The 14,599-nt window shown below is 65.1% G+C and overlaps 1 protein-coding gene across 2 annotated transcripts in view; it reads left to right on the forward strand.

Annotated features, from left to right (window-relative positions):
• GNG7 (G protein subunit gamma 7) overlaps window positions 1–4,679 on the forward strand; it is an 80,280-nt gene extending 75,601 nt beyond the window's left edge. For both annotated transcript variants that reach the window (XM_016163492.2, XM_036234154.1), the window contains one exon: window positions 1,696–4,679. In XM_016163492.2, the coding sequence (XP_016018978.1) occupies window positions 1,696–1,821 (126 nt within the window). In that variant the 3' untranslated portion in view covers window positions 1,822–4,679. The remainder of the gene's footprint in view (window positions 1–1,695) is intronic.
• The last annotated feature ends 9,920 nt before the right edge of the window (window positions 4,680–14,599 follow it).

Raw genomic sequence — 14,599 nt, forward strand, 5'->3', positions numbered from 1 at the left:
CGGTCGCTGCCGGGCGTGGGAAGGGAGCACGGTATGGGCAGGTTCACACCGACGCCGGCAGCGGAAGGCGGTGGGCGGGGGCCGCAGCCCCAGGAGGCGGGCGACCGCACCAGCCGGAGCACCGCTTCCGGCCGAGGGACTGGCTTTTCCTTTGAGAAGGTGCCAGCCCCGCCTGGCGGGGCGCTGATTCATCCGTCTGCTGGGGACTCGGGAACGTCGGGAGGAGGGTGTCATTTGGCACATCCGAGGTTTCTCCTGTCCCTGCAACAGCGACCGGCACCTCAGAGCAGCGGCCTGTCCGGGAGGCGGGAGCCGTGGCCCTGGCACTCTGTGCAGAGCCCTCCCGTCGACGCCGAGGTGGTGACAAGGACAGGGACGGGGACGGTGCGGGGAGGCCGCACGCGGGAGCCACAGCAGCAGCTGCTTCAGGGCCCAGAGGCTATTTTGTCACCTGGGAGGGGCGCTTTCCAGACGGGACTCCGCTCCGACGGCCCGTCGGAGGCCCCGGCCGCCGTGCGCTCCGCGCGGTAGCGGTCGTCGCTGCCTGGGGGCAGGCTTTTCCCTGCGCCCCGGACAGGGTCGGGGCGTCCGTGGTGACCGGGGTGCAGGGCCTAGGGCGCAGAGGCCCCCTGCAGGCCGCAGAAGCCGCGGAGGGGCGGAGGGGCGCGTTCTCTGTCCCCGCCTCATCTCACCCTCCAGGAGCCGCTGCACGGCTGTCCCCACCGCCTGGCTGCACCGCCGAGAACGCGGGGTGGAGAAAGGGGGCCCCACAGACAGGTCCCGGGAGCCGGCGGGGCGAGCAGAGCGGGACGGGCCCCCAGCGCCCCCAGCGCCTGCCCAGGAGAAGCGGGGCACGTGGCCCGCGGGGCGCCTGCGTGGTGGCCGTCAGCTCCCCGACGCTCGGCGCTGGCGTTCCCAGGTGTCCCCCCCGTCCCCCGTCCTCTCCCGGGGACCCTAATGCTGGGCCGGCGGCCTCGCTGGCATCACGACTCCGGTGGGGTCAGGTCGCACAGAAAGGAGCCGCGGGGCCGCGTCGTCCCCCTCGGTCATGCCAACGTCCAGGCAGGGCCCCCCCCTCCCCCCGCCTGTCCCTTCTGGGCGAGGCGGCGCCCCAGGCTGGGTCCTAAAGAGGCCGCGTCTCGCCCTGACCCTTTCCGTCCCAAAGCCCGGCCACCGCTGAGGGAGGCCCAGTCCCTCCTGTCACCGTCGTCGTAAATGGCGTCCTGCCTCTGCATTCCAGAACATTCCATCCGGCCAACAGGAAGCCCCTCTAGCTGTCTCCCCGGCCGTCCCCCTCGGCAGCCCCTGACGCCCACGCGCCCCCCTCTGTCCCCGCGGACGCGCCTGTCCTGGGCGCGCCGCGTAGACGGAGTCGCGCCCCGCGTGGCCCTGCGTGTGCGGCGTCTCTCACCGAGCGTCGTGTGGTGGAGGTTCCGGGGCGTCCACGCCGGGGCCGGGGCAGCGCCGCCCCCTTTCCGCAGCCGCGCGCCGCCCCCTCCCCGCGAGGCCGGGTGCGTCCCGCGCGTGCGCCGTCTGCCGGCCGGCCGGGCCGTGGGGAGCCCTGGGGAGCCCGCCGGGCCGTGGGGAGCCCGCCGGGCCGTGGGGAGCCCGCCGGGCCGTGGGGAGCCCGCCGGGCCGTGGGGAGCCCGCCAGCCGGCCCCTCACCTGCGCTCTCGTCCTCGTGCCCACGCTCAGGTCTCCAAAGCCTCGTCGGAACTCATGAGCTACTGCGAGCAGCACGCCCGGAGCGACCCGCTGGTGGTGGGCGTCCCCGCCTCCGAGAACCCCTTCAAGGACAAGAAGCCTTGCGTCATCCTGTAGCCTCGCCCCCCGCGCCCGCATGCCCCCCGCCCCGCTGTCCCCGCCTCCCCCGCCCCGCCGCGGGGCCCCCGTCGGGATGCGGCTCAGCCCGAACGTTTCGAATCCCTGACACTTTAACGCCAGGAGAAGCGCAGCGAGCTGCCCGTGGCCGGATGGGTGCCGCGTGCCCTCCGGGTCCCCGGCCCGGCCCGGCGACGGTGGTGGCTTCACCGCCGCTTCCTGGGTGACCACGGTGCCCCAGCGATGCGGGAACCGTTTGACTCTGCCGGCTCGATGCCGCCATGCCTTTTCTTCATTTTTTTTTTTTCAGCACAGTAAAATTGGGGCAGGGGTGGGGACACGTACTGAACTTTTCTGGAAAAATCTCTCCTTTTCATTTACGAAACAGTTGCTGCTGAAGTCAGACTTCCGCGGCTGAGCTGCACTGTGCTCTGGCGCACGAGGGGGTCTCAAGGGCCCGGAGGGAGGCACCCTGTGTCACCCCGTGTCACCCGCTGTGTGGCGTCTGTGGCACGGCCACAGGTCGCCCGGAGCCGCAGCCGCAGGGGAACGTGCCTGGCGGGCCGGGCCGCCCGGTGCTCTCAGTGGAGGGGCGTTGAATGGCCTGGAAGCCGCTGGAAGGGGCAGCTGGGGGCCTGCGCCTCGCTCCGGCCACTCTCCAGCCCTCGGCCCGGGGCGTCCGGTGGGGGAGGCGAGATGAGCTACCACGAGCACAACGCCTCGCCCCCCCCCCCGCCCCCGCCACCCCAGGAAATCCGAGATGTCACGGAGTCAGGGCTTTGGCGCGGGGGCCTTTTTTTAAATTACTTTTTCCTCCATTTCGACGTGGACAGTTGAAGGAGCAGGTGGAGGGGCCGAGTGCAGCCAGTGCCGCCCGCGGACCCCACACAGCTCAGGGGTCCCCCCCGCGTCTCGGCCCGGAAGCAAACCGTGGGAAGAAGCCAGCCCAGCTCTGCCCCTGCAGCCCAGGGACGTCCGGGGCGAGGCCAGGCTGACAGGGTGGCCTGAGCTGGCCCTCACCCCACAGCCCCGGGCCGGGCCAAGGCTCGGATCCTGCCCTAGCTAAAAAGGCTCCGGCGAGTGGCCCACCAGTCCCCAGGCTCAGGCTGGGGGGCCGAGCCCTTCTCCCCGGCCGGTCCGGGAGCACAGGGGCTCCGGGGAGCCTGGCGCCCCAACACCTGCCCTTGGCGGGGAACGGGAGAAGGTGCCAACGCCACCTTTACCGGGCCGGGAGCGGGCGCCTGCGCCTCTGGCCCTTGCCGCCAGGACGGAACCGAAGCCTGCTCCTCGGCCGGCGGGGACCGACCCAGACACCAGGGAGCCGGTGCGGAGCGAGGCCTGTCGCGGCCACTCCTGCCGGCCACCTGGCGACTGGCGGCGAGTGCGCGCCCTCTGCCCCGCGACAGAAGCCTTAACCCCTTGAGCCCGCATCGGACCCCTGCACGCACGTCCCCCCTCCACGCCCCCAAGCCCGACCTCCGTGTCAGGAGCACCCCGGGGCCCGGACCCCTGCCCCGCCAGCTGTTCCAAGCCCTGCCTCGCCGTGCGTCCCCACCCAAGGGGCCCCAGAGAAGCCGGCGGGAAGCAGAGCCCAGGACCCCTGGCCGAGGGAGGCGCGTGACCCCACACGCATCGGCACCACCACCTGCTCCGGGCCCAGAGGACATGGCCGACGCGCTCCCTCAGGGGCACGCAGCCCGCGACTGAGACAGCCCGCGACCGAGTGGTCTGGGTGCCCCGAGGCCCGGCGAGGGTGACAGCAGCCCATTCCCCAGCCGAGTGCCGCACCCGCCGCCTGCCTCCCAGGTGCCCGCTGCCCTGTGCCCTGAGCCTGGCAGTCGGGGCCCCACAGCCTCGAACCCCAGGGAGCTGGGGATCGGCAGAAACCCCACTGTGTTTTCTTTCTAGCTGAGAAAAAAAAAAAAAACACTCGTTACTCCTCTTTTCATTTAGAGTAAATCTCACCGTCCTTAGTGTAGACTGAGGCGTCGGAGCACTGACAGCCACGTGTGCTGCCCGTGGGAGCCTGGCACAAGTGTCCGCCTGAAGACGCTGTTCCCAGCGCCCTCGGGGACTGGAAGTGCCCTGTGCATCAGCGAGCGGGTGGGGGTGGCAGCAGGGGCCTTGGGGAACACAGCACCTGCCCCCACGCCCCGGGAGGAGACGCACCGGGGCCCGGACCCCTGCCCCGCCACGGAGCGGGTGGGCCTGGGCACGCAGTCGCCTGTCCTCTGCAGCCGGGCTCCGTGTCGCCGCGTGGCGGTCTGGCCAGGCCAGGCCGAGACCCTGATCCAGTGACGCCCCTCCAGGAAGAGACCACGCACCCCCCCACCCTCCCACAGGTGACCCCCAGGCCAAGCACTAAGTGACTCGGTTGTGACCCCGCCCCAGGGGAAGTAAACCGCGGGGCTGGGCACGAGGTGCCGTAGCGGCTTTGATGTTGGGCCGGGACCCAGGACCGCGGGGCCTCCAGGCAGCTCGTCCGTCTCTGAACAGCCCACGCGTGAGCGACCAGGGGCCGTTTCCGGCCAAAGCGAGGCCGCCAGAGGTCGCTTGTCTCGCCCTTCAGGAGCACTTACAGAAAGCCAGCCCGCCACGGGGTCCCCTGAAAACAAGCCATAGGTTGGACACAGCGCCCTCGGCCTCCGCTGTCCACGGATCGTGTCGCCAACACCGGAATGCCCGCTCCGGGGTTTCGGGAGCCGCCTGCCGCTCTGGTGGCTTCTGCCCCACGTGCGTTTGGCCGTCCGGTGGTTTTTATTTCTGATTTTTAAAAATCTCCAGGTGTGCCACACCCACTTCCTCGCAGTGTTTTAATATCGTGTGGAATTGTTAATACAACGTGAGTTAATCCACAACAAAAGGCTCCCGCCTCCTTCTCTGCCAGCTCTGGGACCCTCCTCCTCCCCCCAGCGGCCGCCCCCACCGCGGTCGGACCCGGCTCCAGGCGGCCGCGCACATGAGTAGCCCTCAGCTTTGATGGGTTTGTGATTTGTAGTTGGGAAATTTATGGGGAAAGGCTACAGGGTGGGTGGGGGGGTCTGCGTGCGCACGAGCCCTGTGTCCCACGGCCCCAGAGCGTTTGTGTGGCATGGCCTGTGGGAAGGCGCCTCGCCCCCCCAGGCCCTGGAGCCTGGGAAGATCTTAATCTCACCCTGCTCACCAGTCCCCAGGGCCCGCCCCCCCCACCCCGACCACCAGACTCACAGCGAACTGCAAAGAGTTACATTTTTAATAATATATCTGCAAATGGGTGGTTCTGACCCCCGAGCAGAGAAATTTCTCAGAATAAAGCATTTATAGATTCGACTACATAAAAATTATGCCCTGTGTATCAAAAAGTACAAAATTAGAAGGCAGTTCGAAACCTAACCAGAATTAGCACGTGACCCAGCAATCCGGTGTGCACACACGGCGCTCTGAAAGCAGGGACTCGGACAGACATTTGCACGCCCGTATGCACGGCAGCACAATTCTCAGTAGCCGAAAGGCGGCCCCGAGCTCGTGGTGAGCGCTGCGACCCCGCGGGGGTTCGGGGGGCTGGCGGTTCCTCCCAAAACCACGCCCGCCCGCGGCGTGGCACGGCGGTTCCACCCAGGAGAGGTCGAAGCCCGTCCACCAAAAGTGCTGGAAGGAACACGCGGGGCAGCTCGTCATGACAGTCAAGACGGGGACCCGCTCGGGTCCCCGCGGCAGGTGAGTGGGTCGGCACTGTGGCCCGGCCTCGGCCCGGAGTCCCGCCTAGCAAGGGAATGAACCAGCACCCAGCGCGGTGACCCGGGCGACGCGCAGAGCTTCGCTACACAGCGGGGCAGCTGTGTGAGTCCATCCCTGTGGGGTTCCGGGATGGGCAAGCCTGAGCACAGACTGGCCCCAATGTCCGCGTCCTGATTGCTAGAGCCTGCGGACACGTCGCCTAACGTGGGGTCAGAGGAATTGTGCAGATGCGATTAAGTTGAACATCTGGACGTGAGGACGACCTTGGGCTCCTGGGGGCCCAGCGTCCTCGTAAGGGGGAGGCGGGAGGGTCAGAGCCAGAGAGACAGATGCTGCTGCACTGCCGGGGACCGTGACGAGGGCGAAGGGGCCACACACCAGGGACGCGGCGCCTCTAGGAGCTGCAGGGAAGGAACTAAGTGGGAGAAGCGGATCCGGAAAGGCCGCCACTGTGTGACCCCGATCACGACGTTCCGGAGCCCGGGGAACTCTGGCGACGGCGAAAGGCCAGGGTTGCGGGAACCCTGAGTAGGGGGAGCACGGGGGCTTTCGGGCAGTGACACCTGTGAAGGACACGGTCGTGGTGGACGCACGACATCGTACATTTGGCAAAGTCCACGGAATGTGGCGACCGCGGTGCGGACCACGGACTGCCGCGGGCACGTGGAGTGCAGACATCCTGCCCCACGAAGCACGGACGGGCCGGGGGCCGGTGCCTGGGGGTGGCACCGTGAGGAGGGCGGGCGTGACCGTGTCCCTGCTGGGCCGCAGTGGCACAGCCGGACGCAGCGTCTCTCGCCACCGCAGGGGGTTACGGATTCAAGACGGTCGTCAGCGCAGTACCACACGAACCCCAGACGCCCGCATCGCCTCCAGAATCCGTCCCTTCAGCGAGCCCTTTGAAACCGAGACGGGAGGAACGGCAGATTGGGAGTCACGGAGTCTCTCGGTGGGACCAGCCACAGCATTCACGGGGCCCCTCATGCAGAAATTAAGAATTTCGGGGGAAGCGAAGTACAGCATCGGAAATAGAGTCGATGCTACTATAATAGCCACATGTGCTGCCAGGCGGGGACTCGACTTCTCCGGGGATCGCTTTGTAAATCATGTAAACATCTGACCACTATGCCGTGCACCTGAAACTAACGTAATACTGAACGTCAACTGCAATCGAAAACTGGTTTAATTGACAATTTCCAGACGGTGACAGGAGAGCATTGAACCCCGGCGACTTCCCAGCCCGCACGCCCGTGACGGCGGCGCCGCCTCTCGGGGCAGGAGCCTGGAAGACGACCGTTTGTGCAGAGCGAGGGCACCGGGAGCCCCACCTGGCATCCGCAGCCAGCTTTTCAAGAAACGCCAAAAAAAAAGGTCACCGACCTTGCATTCTATTTCACAAAACCTCTCTGCTCAGGAGGTGGTTATAAAAAAATGTTTCTTTAATCCTATGTCCCTTCCGAATCAGGACGACTGCCTTTGTGACAGCGGGAGGCTGGGCCCGAGCTCGGGATCGCTTTTCAAAGCTGAACACTCACGGCGCAGCAGCGTCGTCAGGCCAGCGGCACAGCGGCTGTCCGGCCCGGCGTGCCTGGTGATGCTCTTAACTGATAAACGCAAAATGCCGCATAGTGCCGCACGGAGGCGCGGATGCGGCGGCGGGACCGCCGAGTCGAGACCCGGCCCGGTCGCAGCGCCTCTGCGGACTTCCACGCTCTCCCCACAGGAAATCGCAGGGAGAGGCGGTGACCGGCGGCGAGTGACGTGACTGACTGCGGCAGCTCCGAGTCTGCGTCCCAGCGCCAGGCCGCACCGCCTGCAGGGGACGACCGAACTCGTGTTCTCATAAAGCCTGTCGTCGCTTTGTGGACAGCGCATTCTAGTTTTTCTCCTGACAATCTACACTTTTTTCTTCTAGCTCCTTTATCCTGCTTTGGTATTTCTTCCTCCTCTCCTAAGTACGTTGAAAAACCTCAACAGGTGGAAACGGACCGGTCTTCCCGTGACCTTGGGCAAGTCGCTTTAACGACTGGTGCTTAATCTCGGAGTTGAATGCAAGGTCAAAAGCACCCAGGGAGACCTTCCCGGGTTCTTTGTAATGATCCGAGGCACAGCCCGCAACCCAGACGCAACTCTCACTCCAGATCGCACTGCGTCGAAGCCTCAGGAACTGGGGCGCGCACGGGTCCTGCCGCAGCTCCAGCCCTGACGTTCCCACGTCAGCTCTTCACGCTCGCCCCCTGCAGAAGGCAACGCAGTAAACACACGCACAGTCAGGCCGGCATGACAGGAGCAGGCTGGGCGCAGGATGTTTATGAGAACCGGCCCTGGGGAGGGAAACGCACGGGGGAGGAGGGGCCCCAGGCCAGGCGGGCCCTCCCTCCTGGCCTCCGTCAGCCTCTGGAGAGGCTGCAGCCAGAACGCTGCGACCTTGGGCCGGGCGCTGCCTGCAGCTGACGCAGTTCCTGCAGGGCCGGCAGCTGGAGCTGACAGCATTCTCAGAAGCCGGCGCGACGCGTCCCCCCTCGCAGGGACGTGGGCGGCACGTCCCCACGCCCACCGGCCTCGTCCACCTTTAGCTTTCGGAGTTCACATTCTTCTGTTCGTAAACATTTGGCACCAGTGGACCCCACTGCGGAGAAACATTTGGAAACTGACGCACACGAGAGAAGGCTGAGAGCACCACCTCGCAGCCTTCCCGGTCCACACGCTGCATTCGTGGAAATTAGGACGTCTGTTTTCGTTGACCCGAAGGAAGGGTCAACAAGCCTTTTATAAGGGTGTGGTGCCGAAGCACAGGGCTGCCGTGAGCGCGACCTTATCCCTGTCTCATCTCCTGGGACAGGTGCCGCGGACCCCTGCCAGCGTCCACCCCCTCCCGTGGGACCCCGTCCTGCAGACGCTGCCTGCTCGCCTGCTCCCATGCTCCTGCCTAGTCTGTGGGATTCCGAGCAAGTCCTTCCCGAGCGAGCCGGGCTCTGGCACCCAGGCGGCCAAGGAGGCGGGCTCAGGGTTCAGGGGCCCCCCCAGGGACCCAAAGGACGGGGGGGGGGGAAACATCCCGCATTCGGGGGCTCCAGGATGGGGTCTCCCCTGGGTGGCCACGTCGGCCTCAGCACGCTAGCACACGTGCGGCTCGTCCATGGCGGGGCAGCACAGGCTTTCCTGCGGGGAGGGCGCCGGGAGGCCTCGCCACCATGCCGGCCGAGGAGCGCGGTGCTCTCGCCGAATCGTGTCGCTCGGGCCGAACTTCAAGCCCTGGGCTGGGAAATGCGTCCCCTGGCCAGAGGGGCACGGTCCGTCGGCCCACAGACACCGGACGTGGGACGGGGTGGGACGGGGCTCGCCAGCAGGTGTCCGCGCTGCCCCTCGGCACGCCGCGGTCCCAGGCAGCAGCCACGCCCCTCACGCACCTTCATCGTCGTAGCCGGTGTAGTGACGTCACTTTGCTCCACTCCTCCCCGGTCAAGGAAATGAATGATCACAGGCGGAGCGGCATGGGGACTCAGGAGCGAGCCATGGGGACACTCCCCCTCTGAAGCCTCCGGTCCTAGGCAGGACAAAGGCAAGTTCCCACTCCAGGGACCGTCCAGGAAAAGCTCGCTTGCACCGCTGGGGAGCGTATCTGAACCCGACCTACTCCCCGGCCAGCAAGAGACCGTAGGAAGGTTCCGGGTGTGGCCACGTGGAGCTGCCCCTGAGGAGGAATTCTCAGACCAAGGTCTAAAAGTTTCATGGGACGACCTGGGCGCAGCCATGGGGTCCAAGCCGCGGTCGCCGTGCTGCGGGAAGCATGGAACGGGCCGGCCTGGGGGTCAAAGGAAGCCGCAGCCTGACCCTGGGCCATGGGGCTGCCCAGCCTGCGGTGGGAACCGTGTCCTGGTCCCGTCTGTCAGCCACATCTGGGCCGCCCTCGCAACACAGCCAGGGAGGAAGTGCCCTTCACGTCTGGTCCCCTTCCTGGCCAGTGAGTGCACGTGGGAGCATTCCCTCCGTGGGCTCTCAGAGGCCATTTGCGGAGGACACCTCAGGTCAGGAGGGCGCGGTGGGTTTGGGCCCAGGATTGGGGACCCGCGGTCCTCCCGTGACAGTCGCAGGGGGCGCAGGGCAACCCGTAGGCGGCCTCTGGAAGCATCCGCACCAGAGGCGGCAGGTGAAGTGGAAAAGGAACAGGCGGGGCCGGTTCTGCCACCGGTTTCGCTGGGCGACTTCCAGCAACTCGGGGCTCCGCGCGGCAGTTTGTACAATGAGGAGAATTAGTAGTACGGAGGTTGCTGTGAAGATATACAACAGGCGTAAAGTATATAATGAGCGTCCGACAAGTAAAATTGGCCAGCAGTCCTGAGGAGCTGCAATGCCCTCAACATCCAAGTGGCCTGTGGTGCAAACGAGCGACATGGGCCTCCCGCCAGCGTTTCCTGCCAAATGCAGAAGCACATTCACTCTCTGTCCCCCAGGCTCCTCTCCGCAGGCGGACTGTCCTCTGCCGGATGGACAGACGCGGCGGGCTCGCAGAGGTCCACTGGCACCACTGGGGAGAAATTAATTAAAAGGCGGCAACGCCGGCTGTTGCTGTCGCGGCTGCTGCGACCCGAGGCCTGCAAAGAGCCAGGGCGCCTCGGCCGCGAGCTGACTTCCCCCGGGGCCGAGCCTCTTCCTCCGCGCTTCCGGCCCATTTCCCCGAAGCCCGGCAACCGCCTCTCCTCCCCAGCGGCCGCTGGGGCAATCCCGCCTCAGTTCTGCGAATCCAGGAGCCCCCGCCCCGAGGCAAGGGATCCGGCTCCTTTCTCAGAAGGAGAGGGGCCTGGGGGACCGGGGACCCCGCCCCACGCTGCTGTCGGGGGTCCTGGGCGGGTGGGCGGCTGCTCCCAGTCGGACTAGGGCGCTCAGAGAGGGAGCGGGTGGTCCTGCGGGGCCGACCCCGAATCTGGGTCTCCAGGGGCCCGCCGAGCCCTCCAGAGCAACCAATGGTCCCCGCGCCCCTCACCGCACTTCGGAACGGAAACACCACTAGGGCCGTTTGCGCGGGAGGCCAGGGCGAGCCCCCATCCCCCGAGAGGCCCCGCCCCCGAGAGGCCCCGCCCCCGAGAGGCCCCGCCCCCGAGAGGCCCCGCCCCCGAGAGGCCCCGCCCCCGAGAGGCTGCGCAGATGGCCCAGAGCTAGGCGGGCACGCGCATCCCCTGACCCTGACACAAAGGCTCGGCTTCTGATTGGCCGAGCTGCTGGGGGGGCGGGGCACTGAAGGACCGAATGCGCGCGCGCAGGTGTGAGACCTGGCACCTGCAGCATAGCGCCGATGCTCTCCGAGGCAATAAAAGCACTAAGTAGGCACCTGGGTGGAGAACACACCTCTGTACCTAGGCCCCGTTCTCCATGCCGCAGCCAGAGCTAACCTGACACACTTATTGGCTTATTTATCACCTCCGATTAAAACCCTTACACGATCAATTTTAACTTGTGCTTTCGTCACGCATGGGAGTATTTCATACAGCAATTTCTTTTTCTTTGTTAATATAAGTAGGACTCAAATATTTAATGAGATACACTAAATGTTCCTTGAGTACAGGTATGTCCGGATAATACATGGGGACATATATTTATACTAAAAAAAAAAAAAATTATCTAAAATTCAAATTCAATCGCTGTGTTGTATTTTATTTGGCAACCCGATCTGTAATTATTCGTTTGTCACTGTGACCATCTGATCAATTTAGCCGTGGACCTGGGCTGTGCACCCCGGGTGGGCAGGCACCCCTCAGCTTCTTGCCGTCCAGGGCCAGCAGAGTCTGACCAAAGAAGGTGCCTGGGGTGGGCTGAATAACAGCTTCCTCAGACAGGAGTCCACGTCCTGCTACTCAGAACCTGTGAGTACTTTCCAAACTTGCTGATGAGCTTAAATTAAAAATCTTGAAATGGGGAGGCTATCCTGGCTTATTCAGGTGGGCTCTGTGTCATCACAAGGGTCCTTGTGAGGGGAAGGCAGGAGGGGCAGTCACAGAGAAGGGGTGACGTGAGGATGGAAGCCAGGGAAAGGGCCTTGTGTTATGGGGCCATGACCCAAGGGATGCGGGGGCCTCCGGAAGCTGGAAAAGGCGAAGAAACGTACTGTCCCCCAAGGCCTCCAAAAGAAACCATGGAAACCTTGTTTTTTAGCTGGGTGAAACTGACTTCCGACTTCTGACCTCCAGACTGTAAGACAATACATTTGAGTCGTTCAAAGCCACTAAGGTGGGGTGACTTGGTACAACAGCCTGGGAAACTCATACGGTGCCCGGCAAATACTTGCCGAATGAGTGAAGGAAGAATGAAAGAATGTGAAAGGCAGCTCTGGAATACCTTGTGGGTCAGAGTCAGGAGACCACGCTGGCCTCCGCGTGTCACCAATCATGAGACCCTGGGCCCGTGAAAGTATCCCAAGGCCTCGGTTTCCTAATCTGTCGCACGGGGTCAGTGCTGCCGGCTCCTGCACTGTCGGGAGTGAGGAGGCAGCTGGAGAGTCATCTCAAGGTCTGGAGCCCACAGTCACCCAAAACATTTCTCTTGGGTCCGGCCGGACTCACCTGCTCATCCTTTTTGGGCCACCTGCTCCACCCCCTGCCGGATCTCCTTCTAAGATCGTTAATATCTTCGCTCACATGTTGAGAGCAACTCCGTCGCGATTAGATGCCCATTTGCCTGCGTGAGGCAGCTCAGGCTTCGGGAGGAAGCCGTGCCCCACCCCCAAGGAGATGAAACCGTGAGGGAACAAGCCTAAGGCCTGGGCCACTCCTGTGGCCTCCTCTCTATGCCTCAGTTTACTCTCACGTAGCGGAGCTTCCTTTTGGGGACATGGGAGCACCCAACGAAGGGAGGTGGGTGGGACCAAGATCCGTTCTCAACCCTAAAAGGAGGTAAAAGGTCAGACTCTGGGGAGCCCCACCCTGCCCTGGAGATAGATGGCATTCAAATGTGGGGTGTCATGGATTCCTTGAGGCCCAAATGTCTGGCTCACCTGGAATTTGGGAACGCCCTTGAGAGCACCCCCCCCAACACACACACACCAATCAGGAAACAGGCATTTTCCCACCCAAGGGGAGCCCCCTTCGCGCCCCACCCCCCACCCCCGCTCCAGGGGGCCGTGTGTCCTTGTCTGCCCTTTATGAGCGAGGCGAGCCTTGGGTCGACGGGGAGGAGGAGAGAGGCGGGGCGGGCCTGGGTGGAGGAATCCCCAAAGCAGCTACAAATAGCCCGAGAAATTATTCCAACACCTTCCCAAAATAGAAAGCAGTCTCAGGGCCCAAGGAGAAAGGCCAGCGCGGCAGGCTCGCAGCTTGGGGGGCGGATGGGGGGGAGCGGGGAGAGTTGCGGAACCGCGTCTTCGGTGGGCCCCTCCCCCTGGCCCCAACATGTACCCCACTTCGGGCCCTTTCTACCAGGCTGGTCTCTCCAGAGCTGGCCGTGCGCACAAGAGCAGGCTGGATGACCCAGTGATGTGGGGGGTGTGGACTCCCAGGACGGGTGGGGACACTGGAAAGTGGAACCCCCTCCCCCCTTCTCCACGGCCTTGGCCCAGATCTGCTGACCCGGGAACTGGGAGGGCCCCGCGCCACTCCGGCTAAAAATAGACCTCGCCTCCTCCCAGGCTATTTTTAGAATCCATTCCCTAGGCCTCAGCACAAAGGCGGCCAGCCGGGGGCACACCCCGCCGGGCGGCCGGGCGCCCTGGCTCAGAGGCAGGCACGCCTGTGGCCACCGCAGGGCCGCGTCTGGGAGACACCGACAGCGCGTGCGGCTCTGGCCCTAGAGCCCGCCTTGCTGGGGGGCCCCAGCGCACCCGCACGCCCCCCACTGCGCTTGCTTGCTGCAGGAAAGACTGCGAGACACGCGGGTGGGCAGTCCGGACCCCAGGGGCGCGGGGCACGGGGGGCGCTCGCTCTGGCCTCAGGGGCTTTTGGAAGACCGGGAGCTGAGGCCTGAGGCCTCTGTGCCAGGCGTGCGTTCAGCGCTCGCAAGAAGTTTCACCGAGGAGAGCCCGCGGGCCTCGGAGGCCGCCCCCGGCCCGCCCCTCTGCAGCCGCCCCCGGCCCGCCGCTCTGCGGCACCGCGCACCGCCCACCGTGGGCGGGGCCAGCGCGCGCGAGCGTCGGCTGCGGGCGTCACCTCGGCTGCTCGCGCTCGCGCTGCTCCCGCCCGCGCCGGCTCCAGAAGCGCAGGGGCTGATGTCATCGCAGCGCGGGCCAGCCTCCCAGCGCGGCCGGCGCCGCCGTCACGGGCGTTCCTGCGCCAGGGAACCCCGGCCCCCGCGCGGGGGCCCCGGTGGAAACCCGTGACGCCAGCGCCCGCCGCCGCAGGTCTTCCCGGCCGGCGCCGGGGCGCGCGCGCTCCGCAGGGACAAGCACGTTTTCAGTGCAGGGTCGCATGGGCGTGCCTGGGGTGTGTAAGCGTGCACAAGTTCACGGGTATACGCACGCCCCGAAACCCCCGGGGCACGGCCTGCGTGACAGGCACGGTGGGCTTGCACGGCCCTGGCTGGCTCTGGGCAAGGCGTGGGAAACCCTGGCCTGACTCCCCAGGCCTGTCTGTGACACCTGGGGTGCAGGGGGTGCGGGCGTCCGGCCTGGACACACGGCCGGTGCCGGTGGCCTGTGGGCGTGGGACCGCGGCGATGACTCGGAGCCTGTTCACAGTCTCCCCGCCAGTCTGGGAGCTAATTACTGTCAGGACGAGACGGGTTGGCTGGAAAGATGAACAAATCGCAGTGTGTCTGCAGCACGTCTGGGTCTGCAGGCCCCACCAGCGTCTGTTCTGGGGGTGTGGGGCGTGACAACCGCGCCACTGTGTGCAGGGCGCAGCCTTGGGCTTTTGCTCGGGTCCTGGGGTGTCTGGGAGTGGGGGCTAGTGACAGGGAAAAATCTGTGAGAACATCTTCTCCCCTTACATATAAAATGGATCTGATAATAGTACTTACTTCCTAGAGTATGAGGGACAAATGAATTCATAAATGTAGGTGTTTGTTTACTGGTCACAGGACCCAGGAATGCCACCCTAGGTATGATCCAAGAGAAGTGAGAATAGGTCCACACACC

Source organism: Rousettus aegyptiacus, unplaced genomic scaffold, assembly GCF_014176215.1.
Source record: "Rousettus aegyptiacus isolate mRouAeg1 unplaced genomic scaffold, mRouAeg1.p scaffold_m13_p_16, whole genome shotgun sequence".
Classification (NCBI taxonomy): Eukaryota; Metazoa; Chordata; class Mammalia; order Chiroptera; family Pteropodidae; genus Rousettus; species Rousettus aegyptiacus.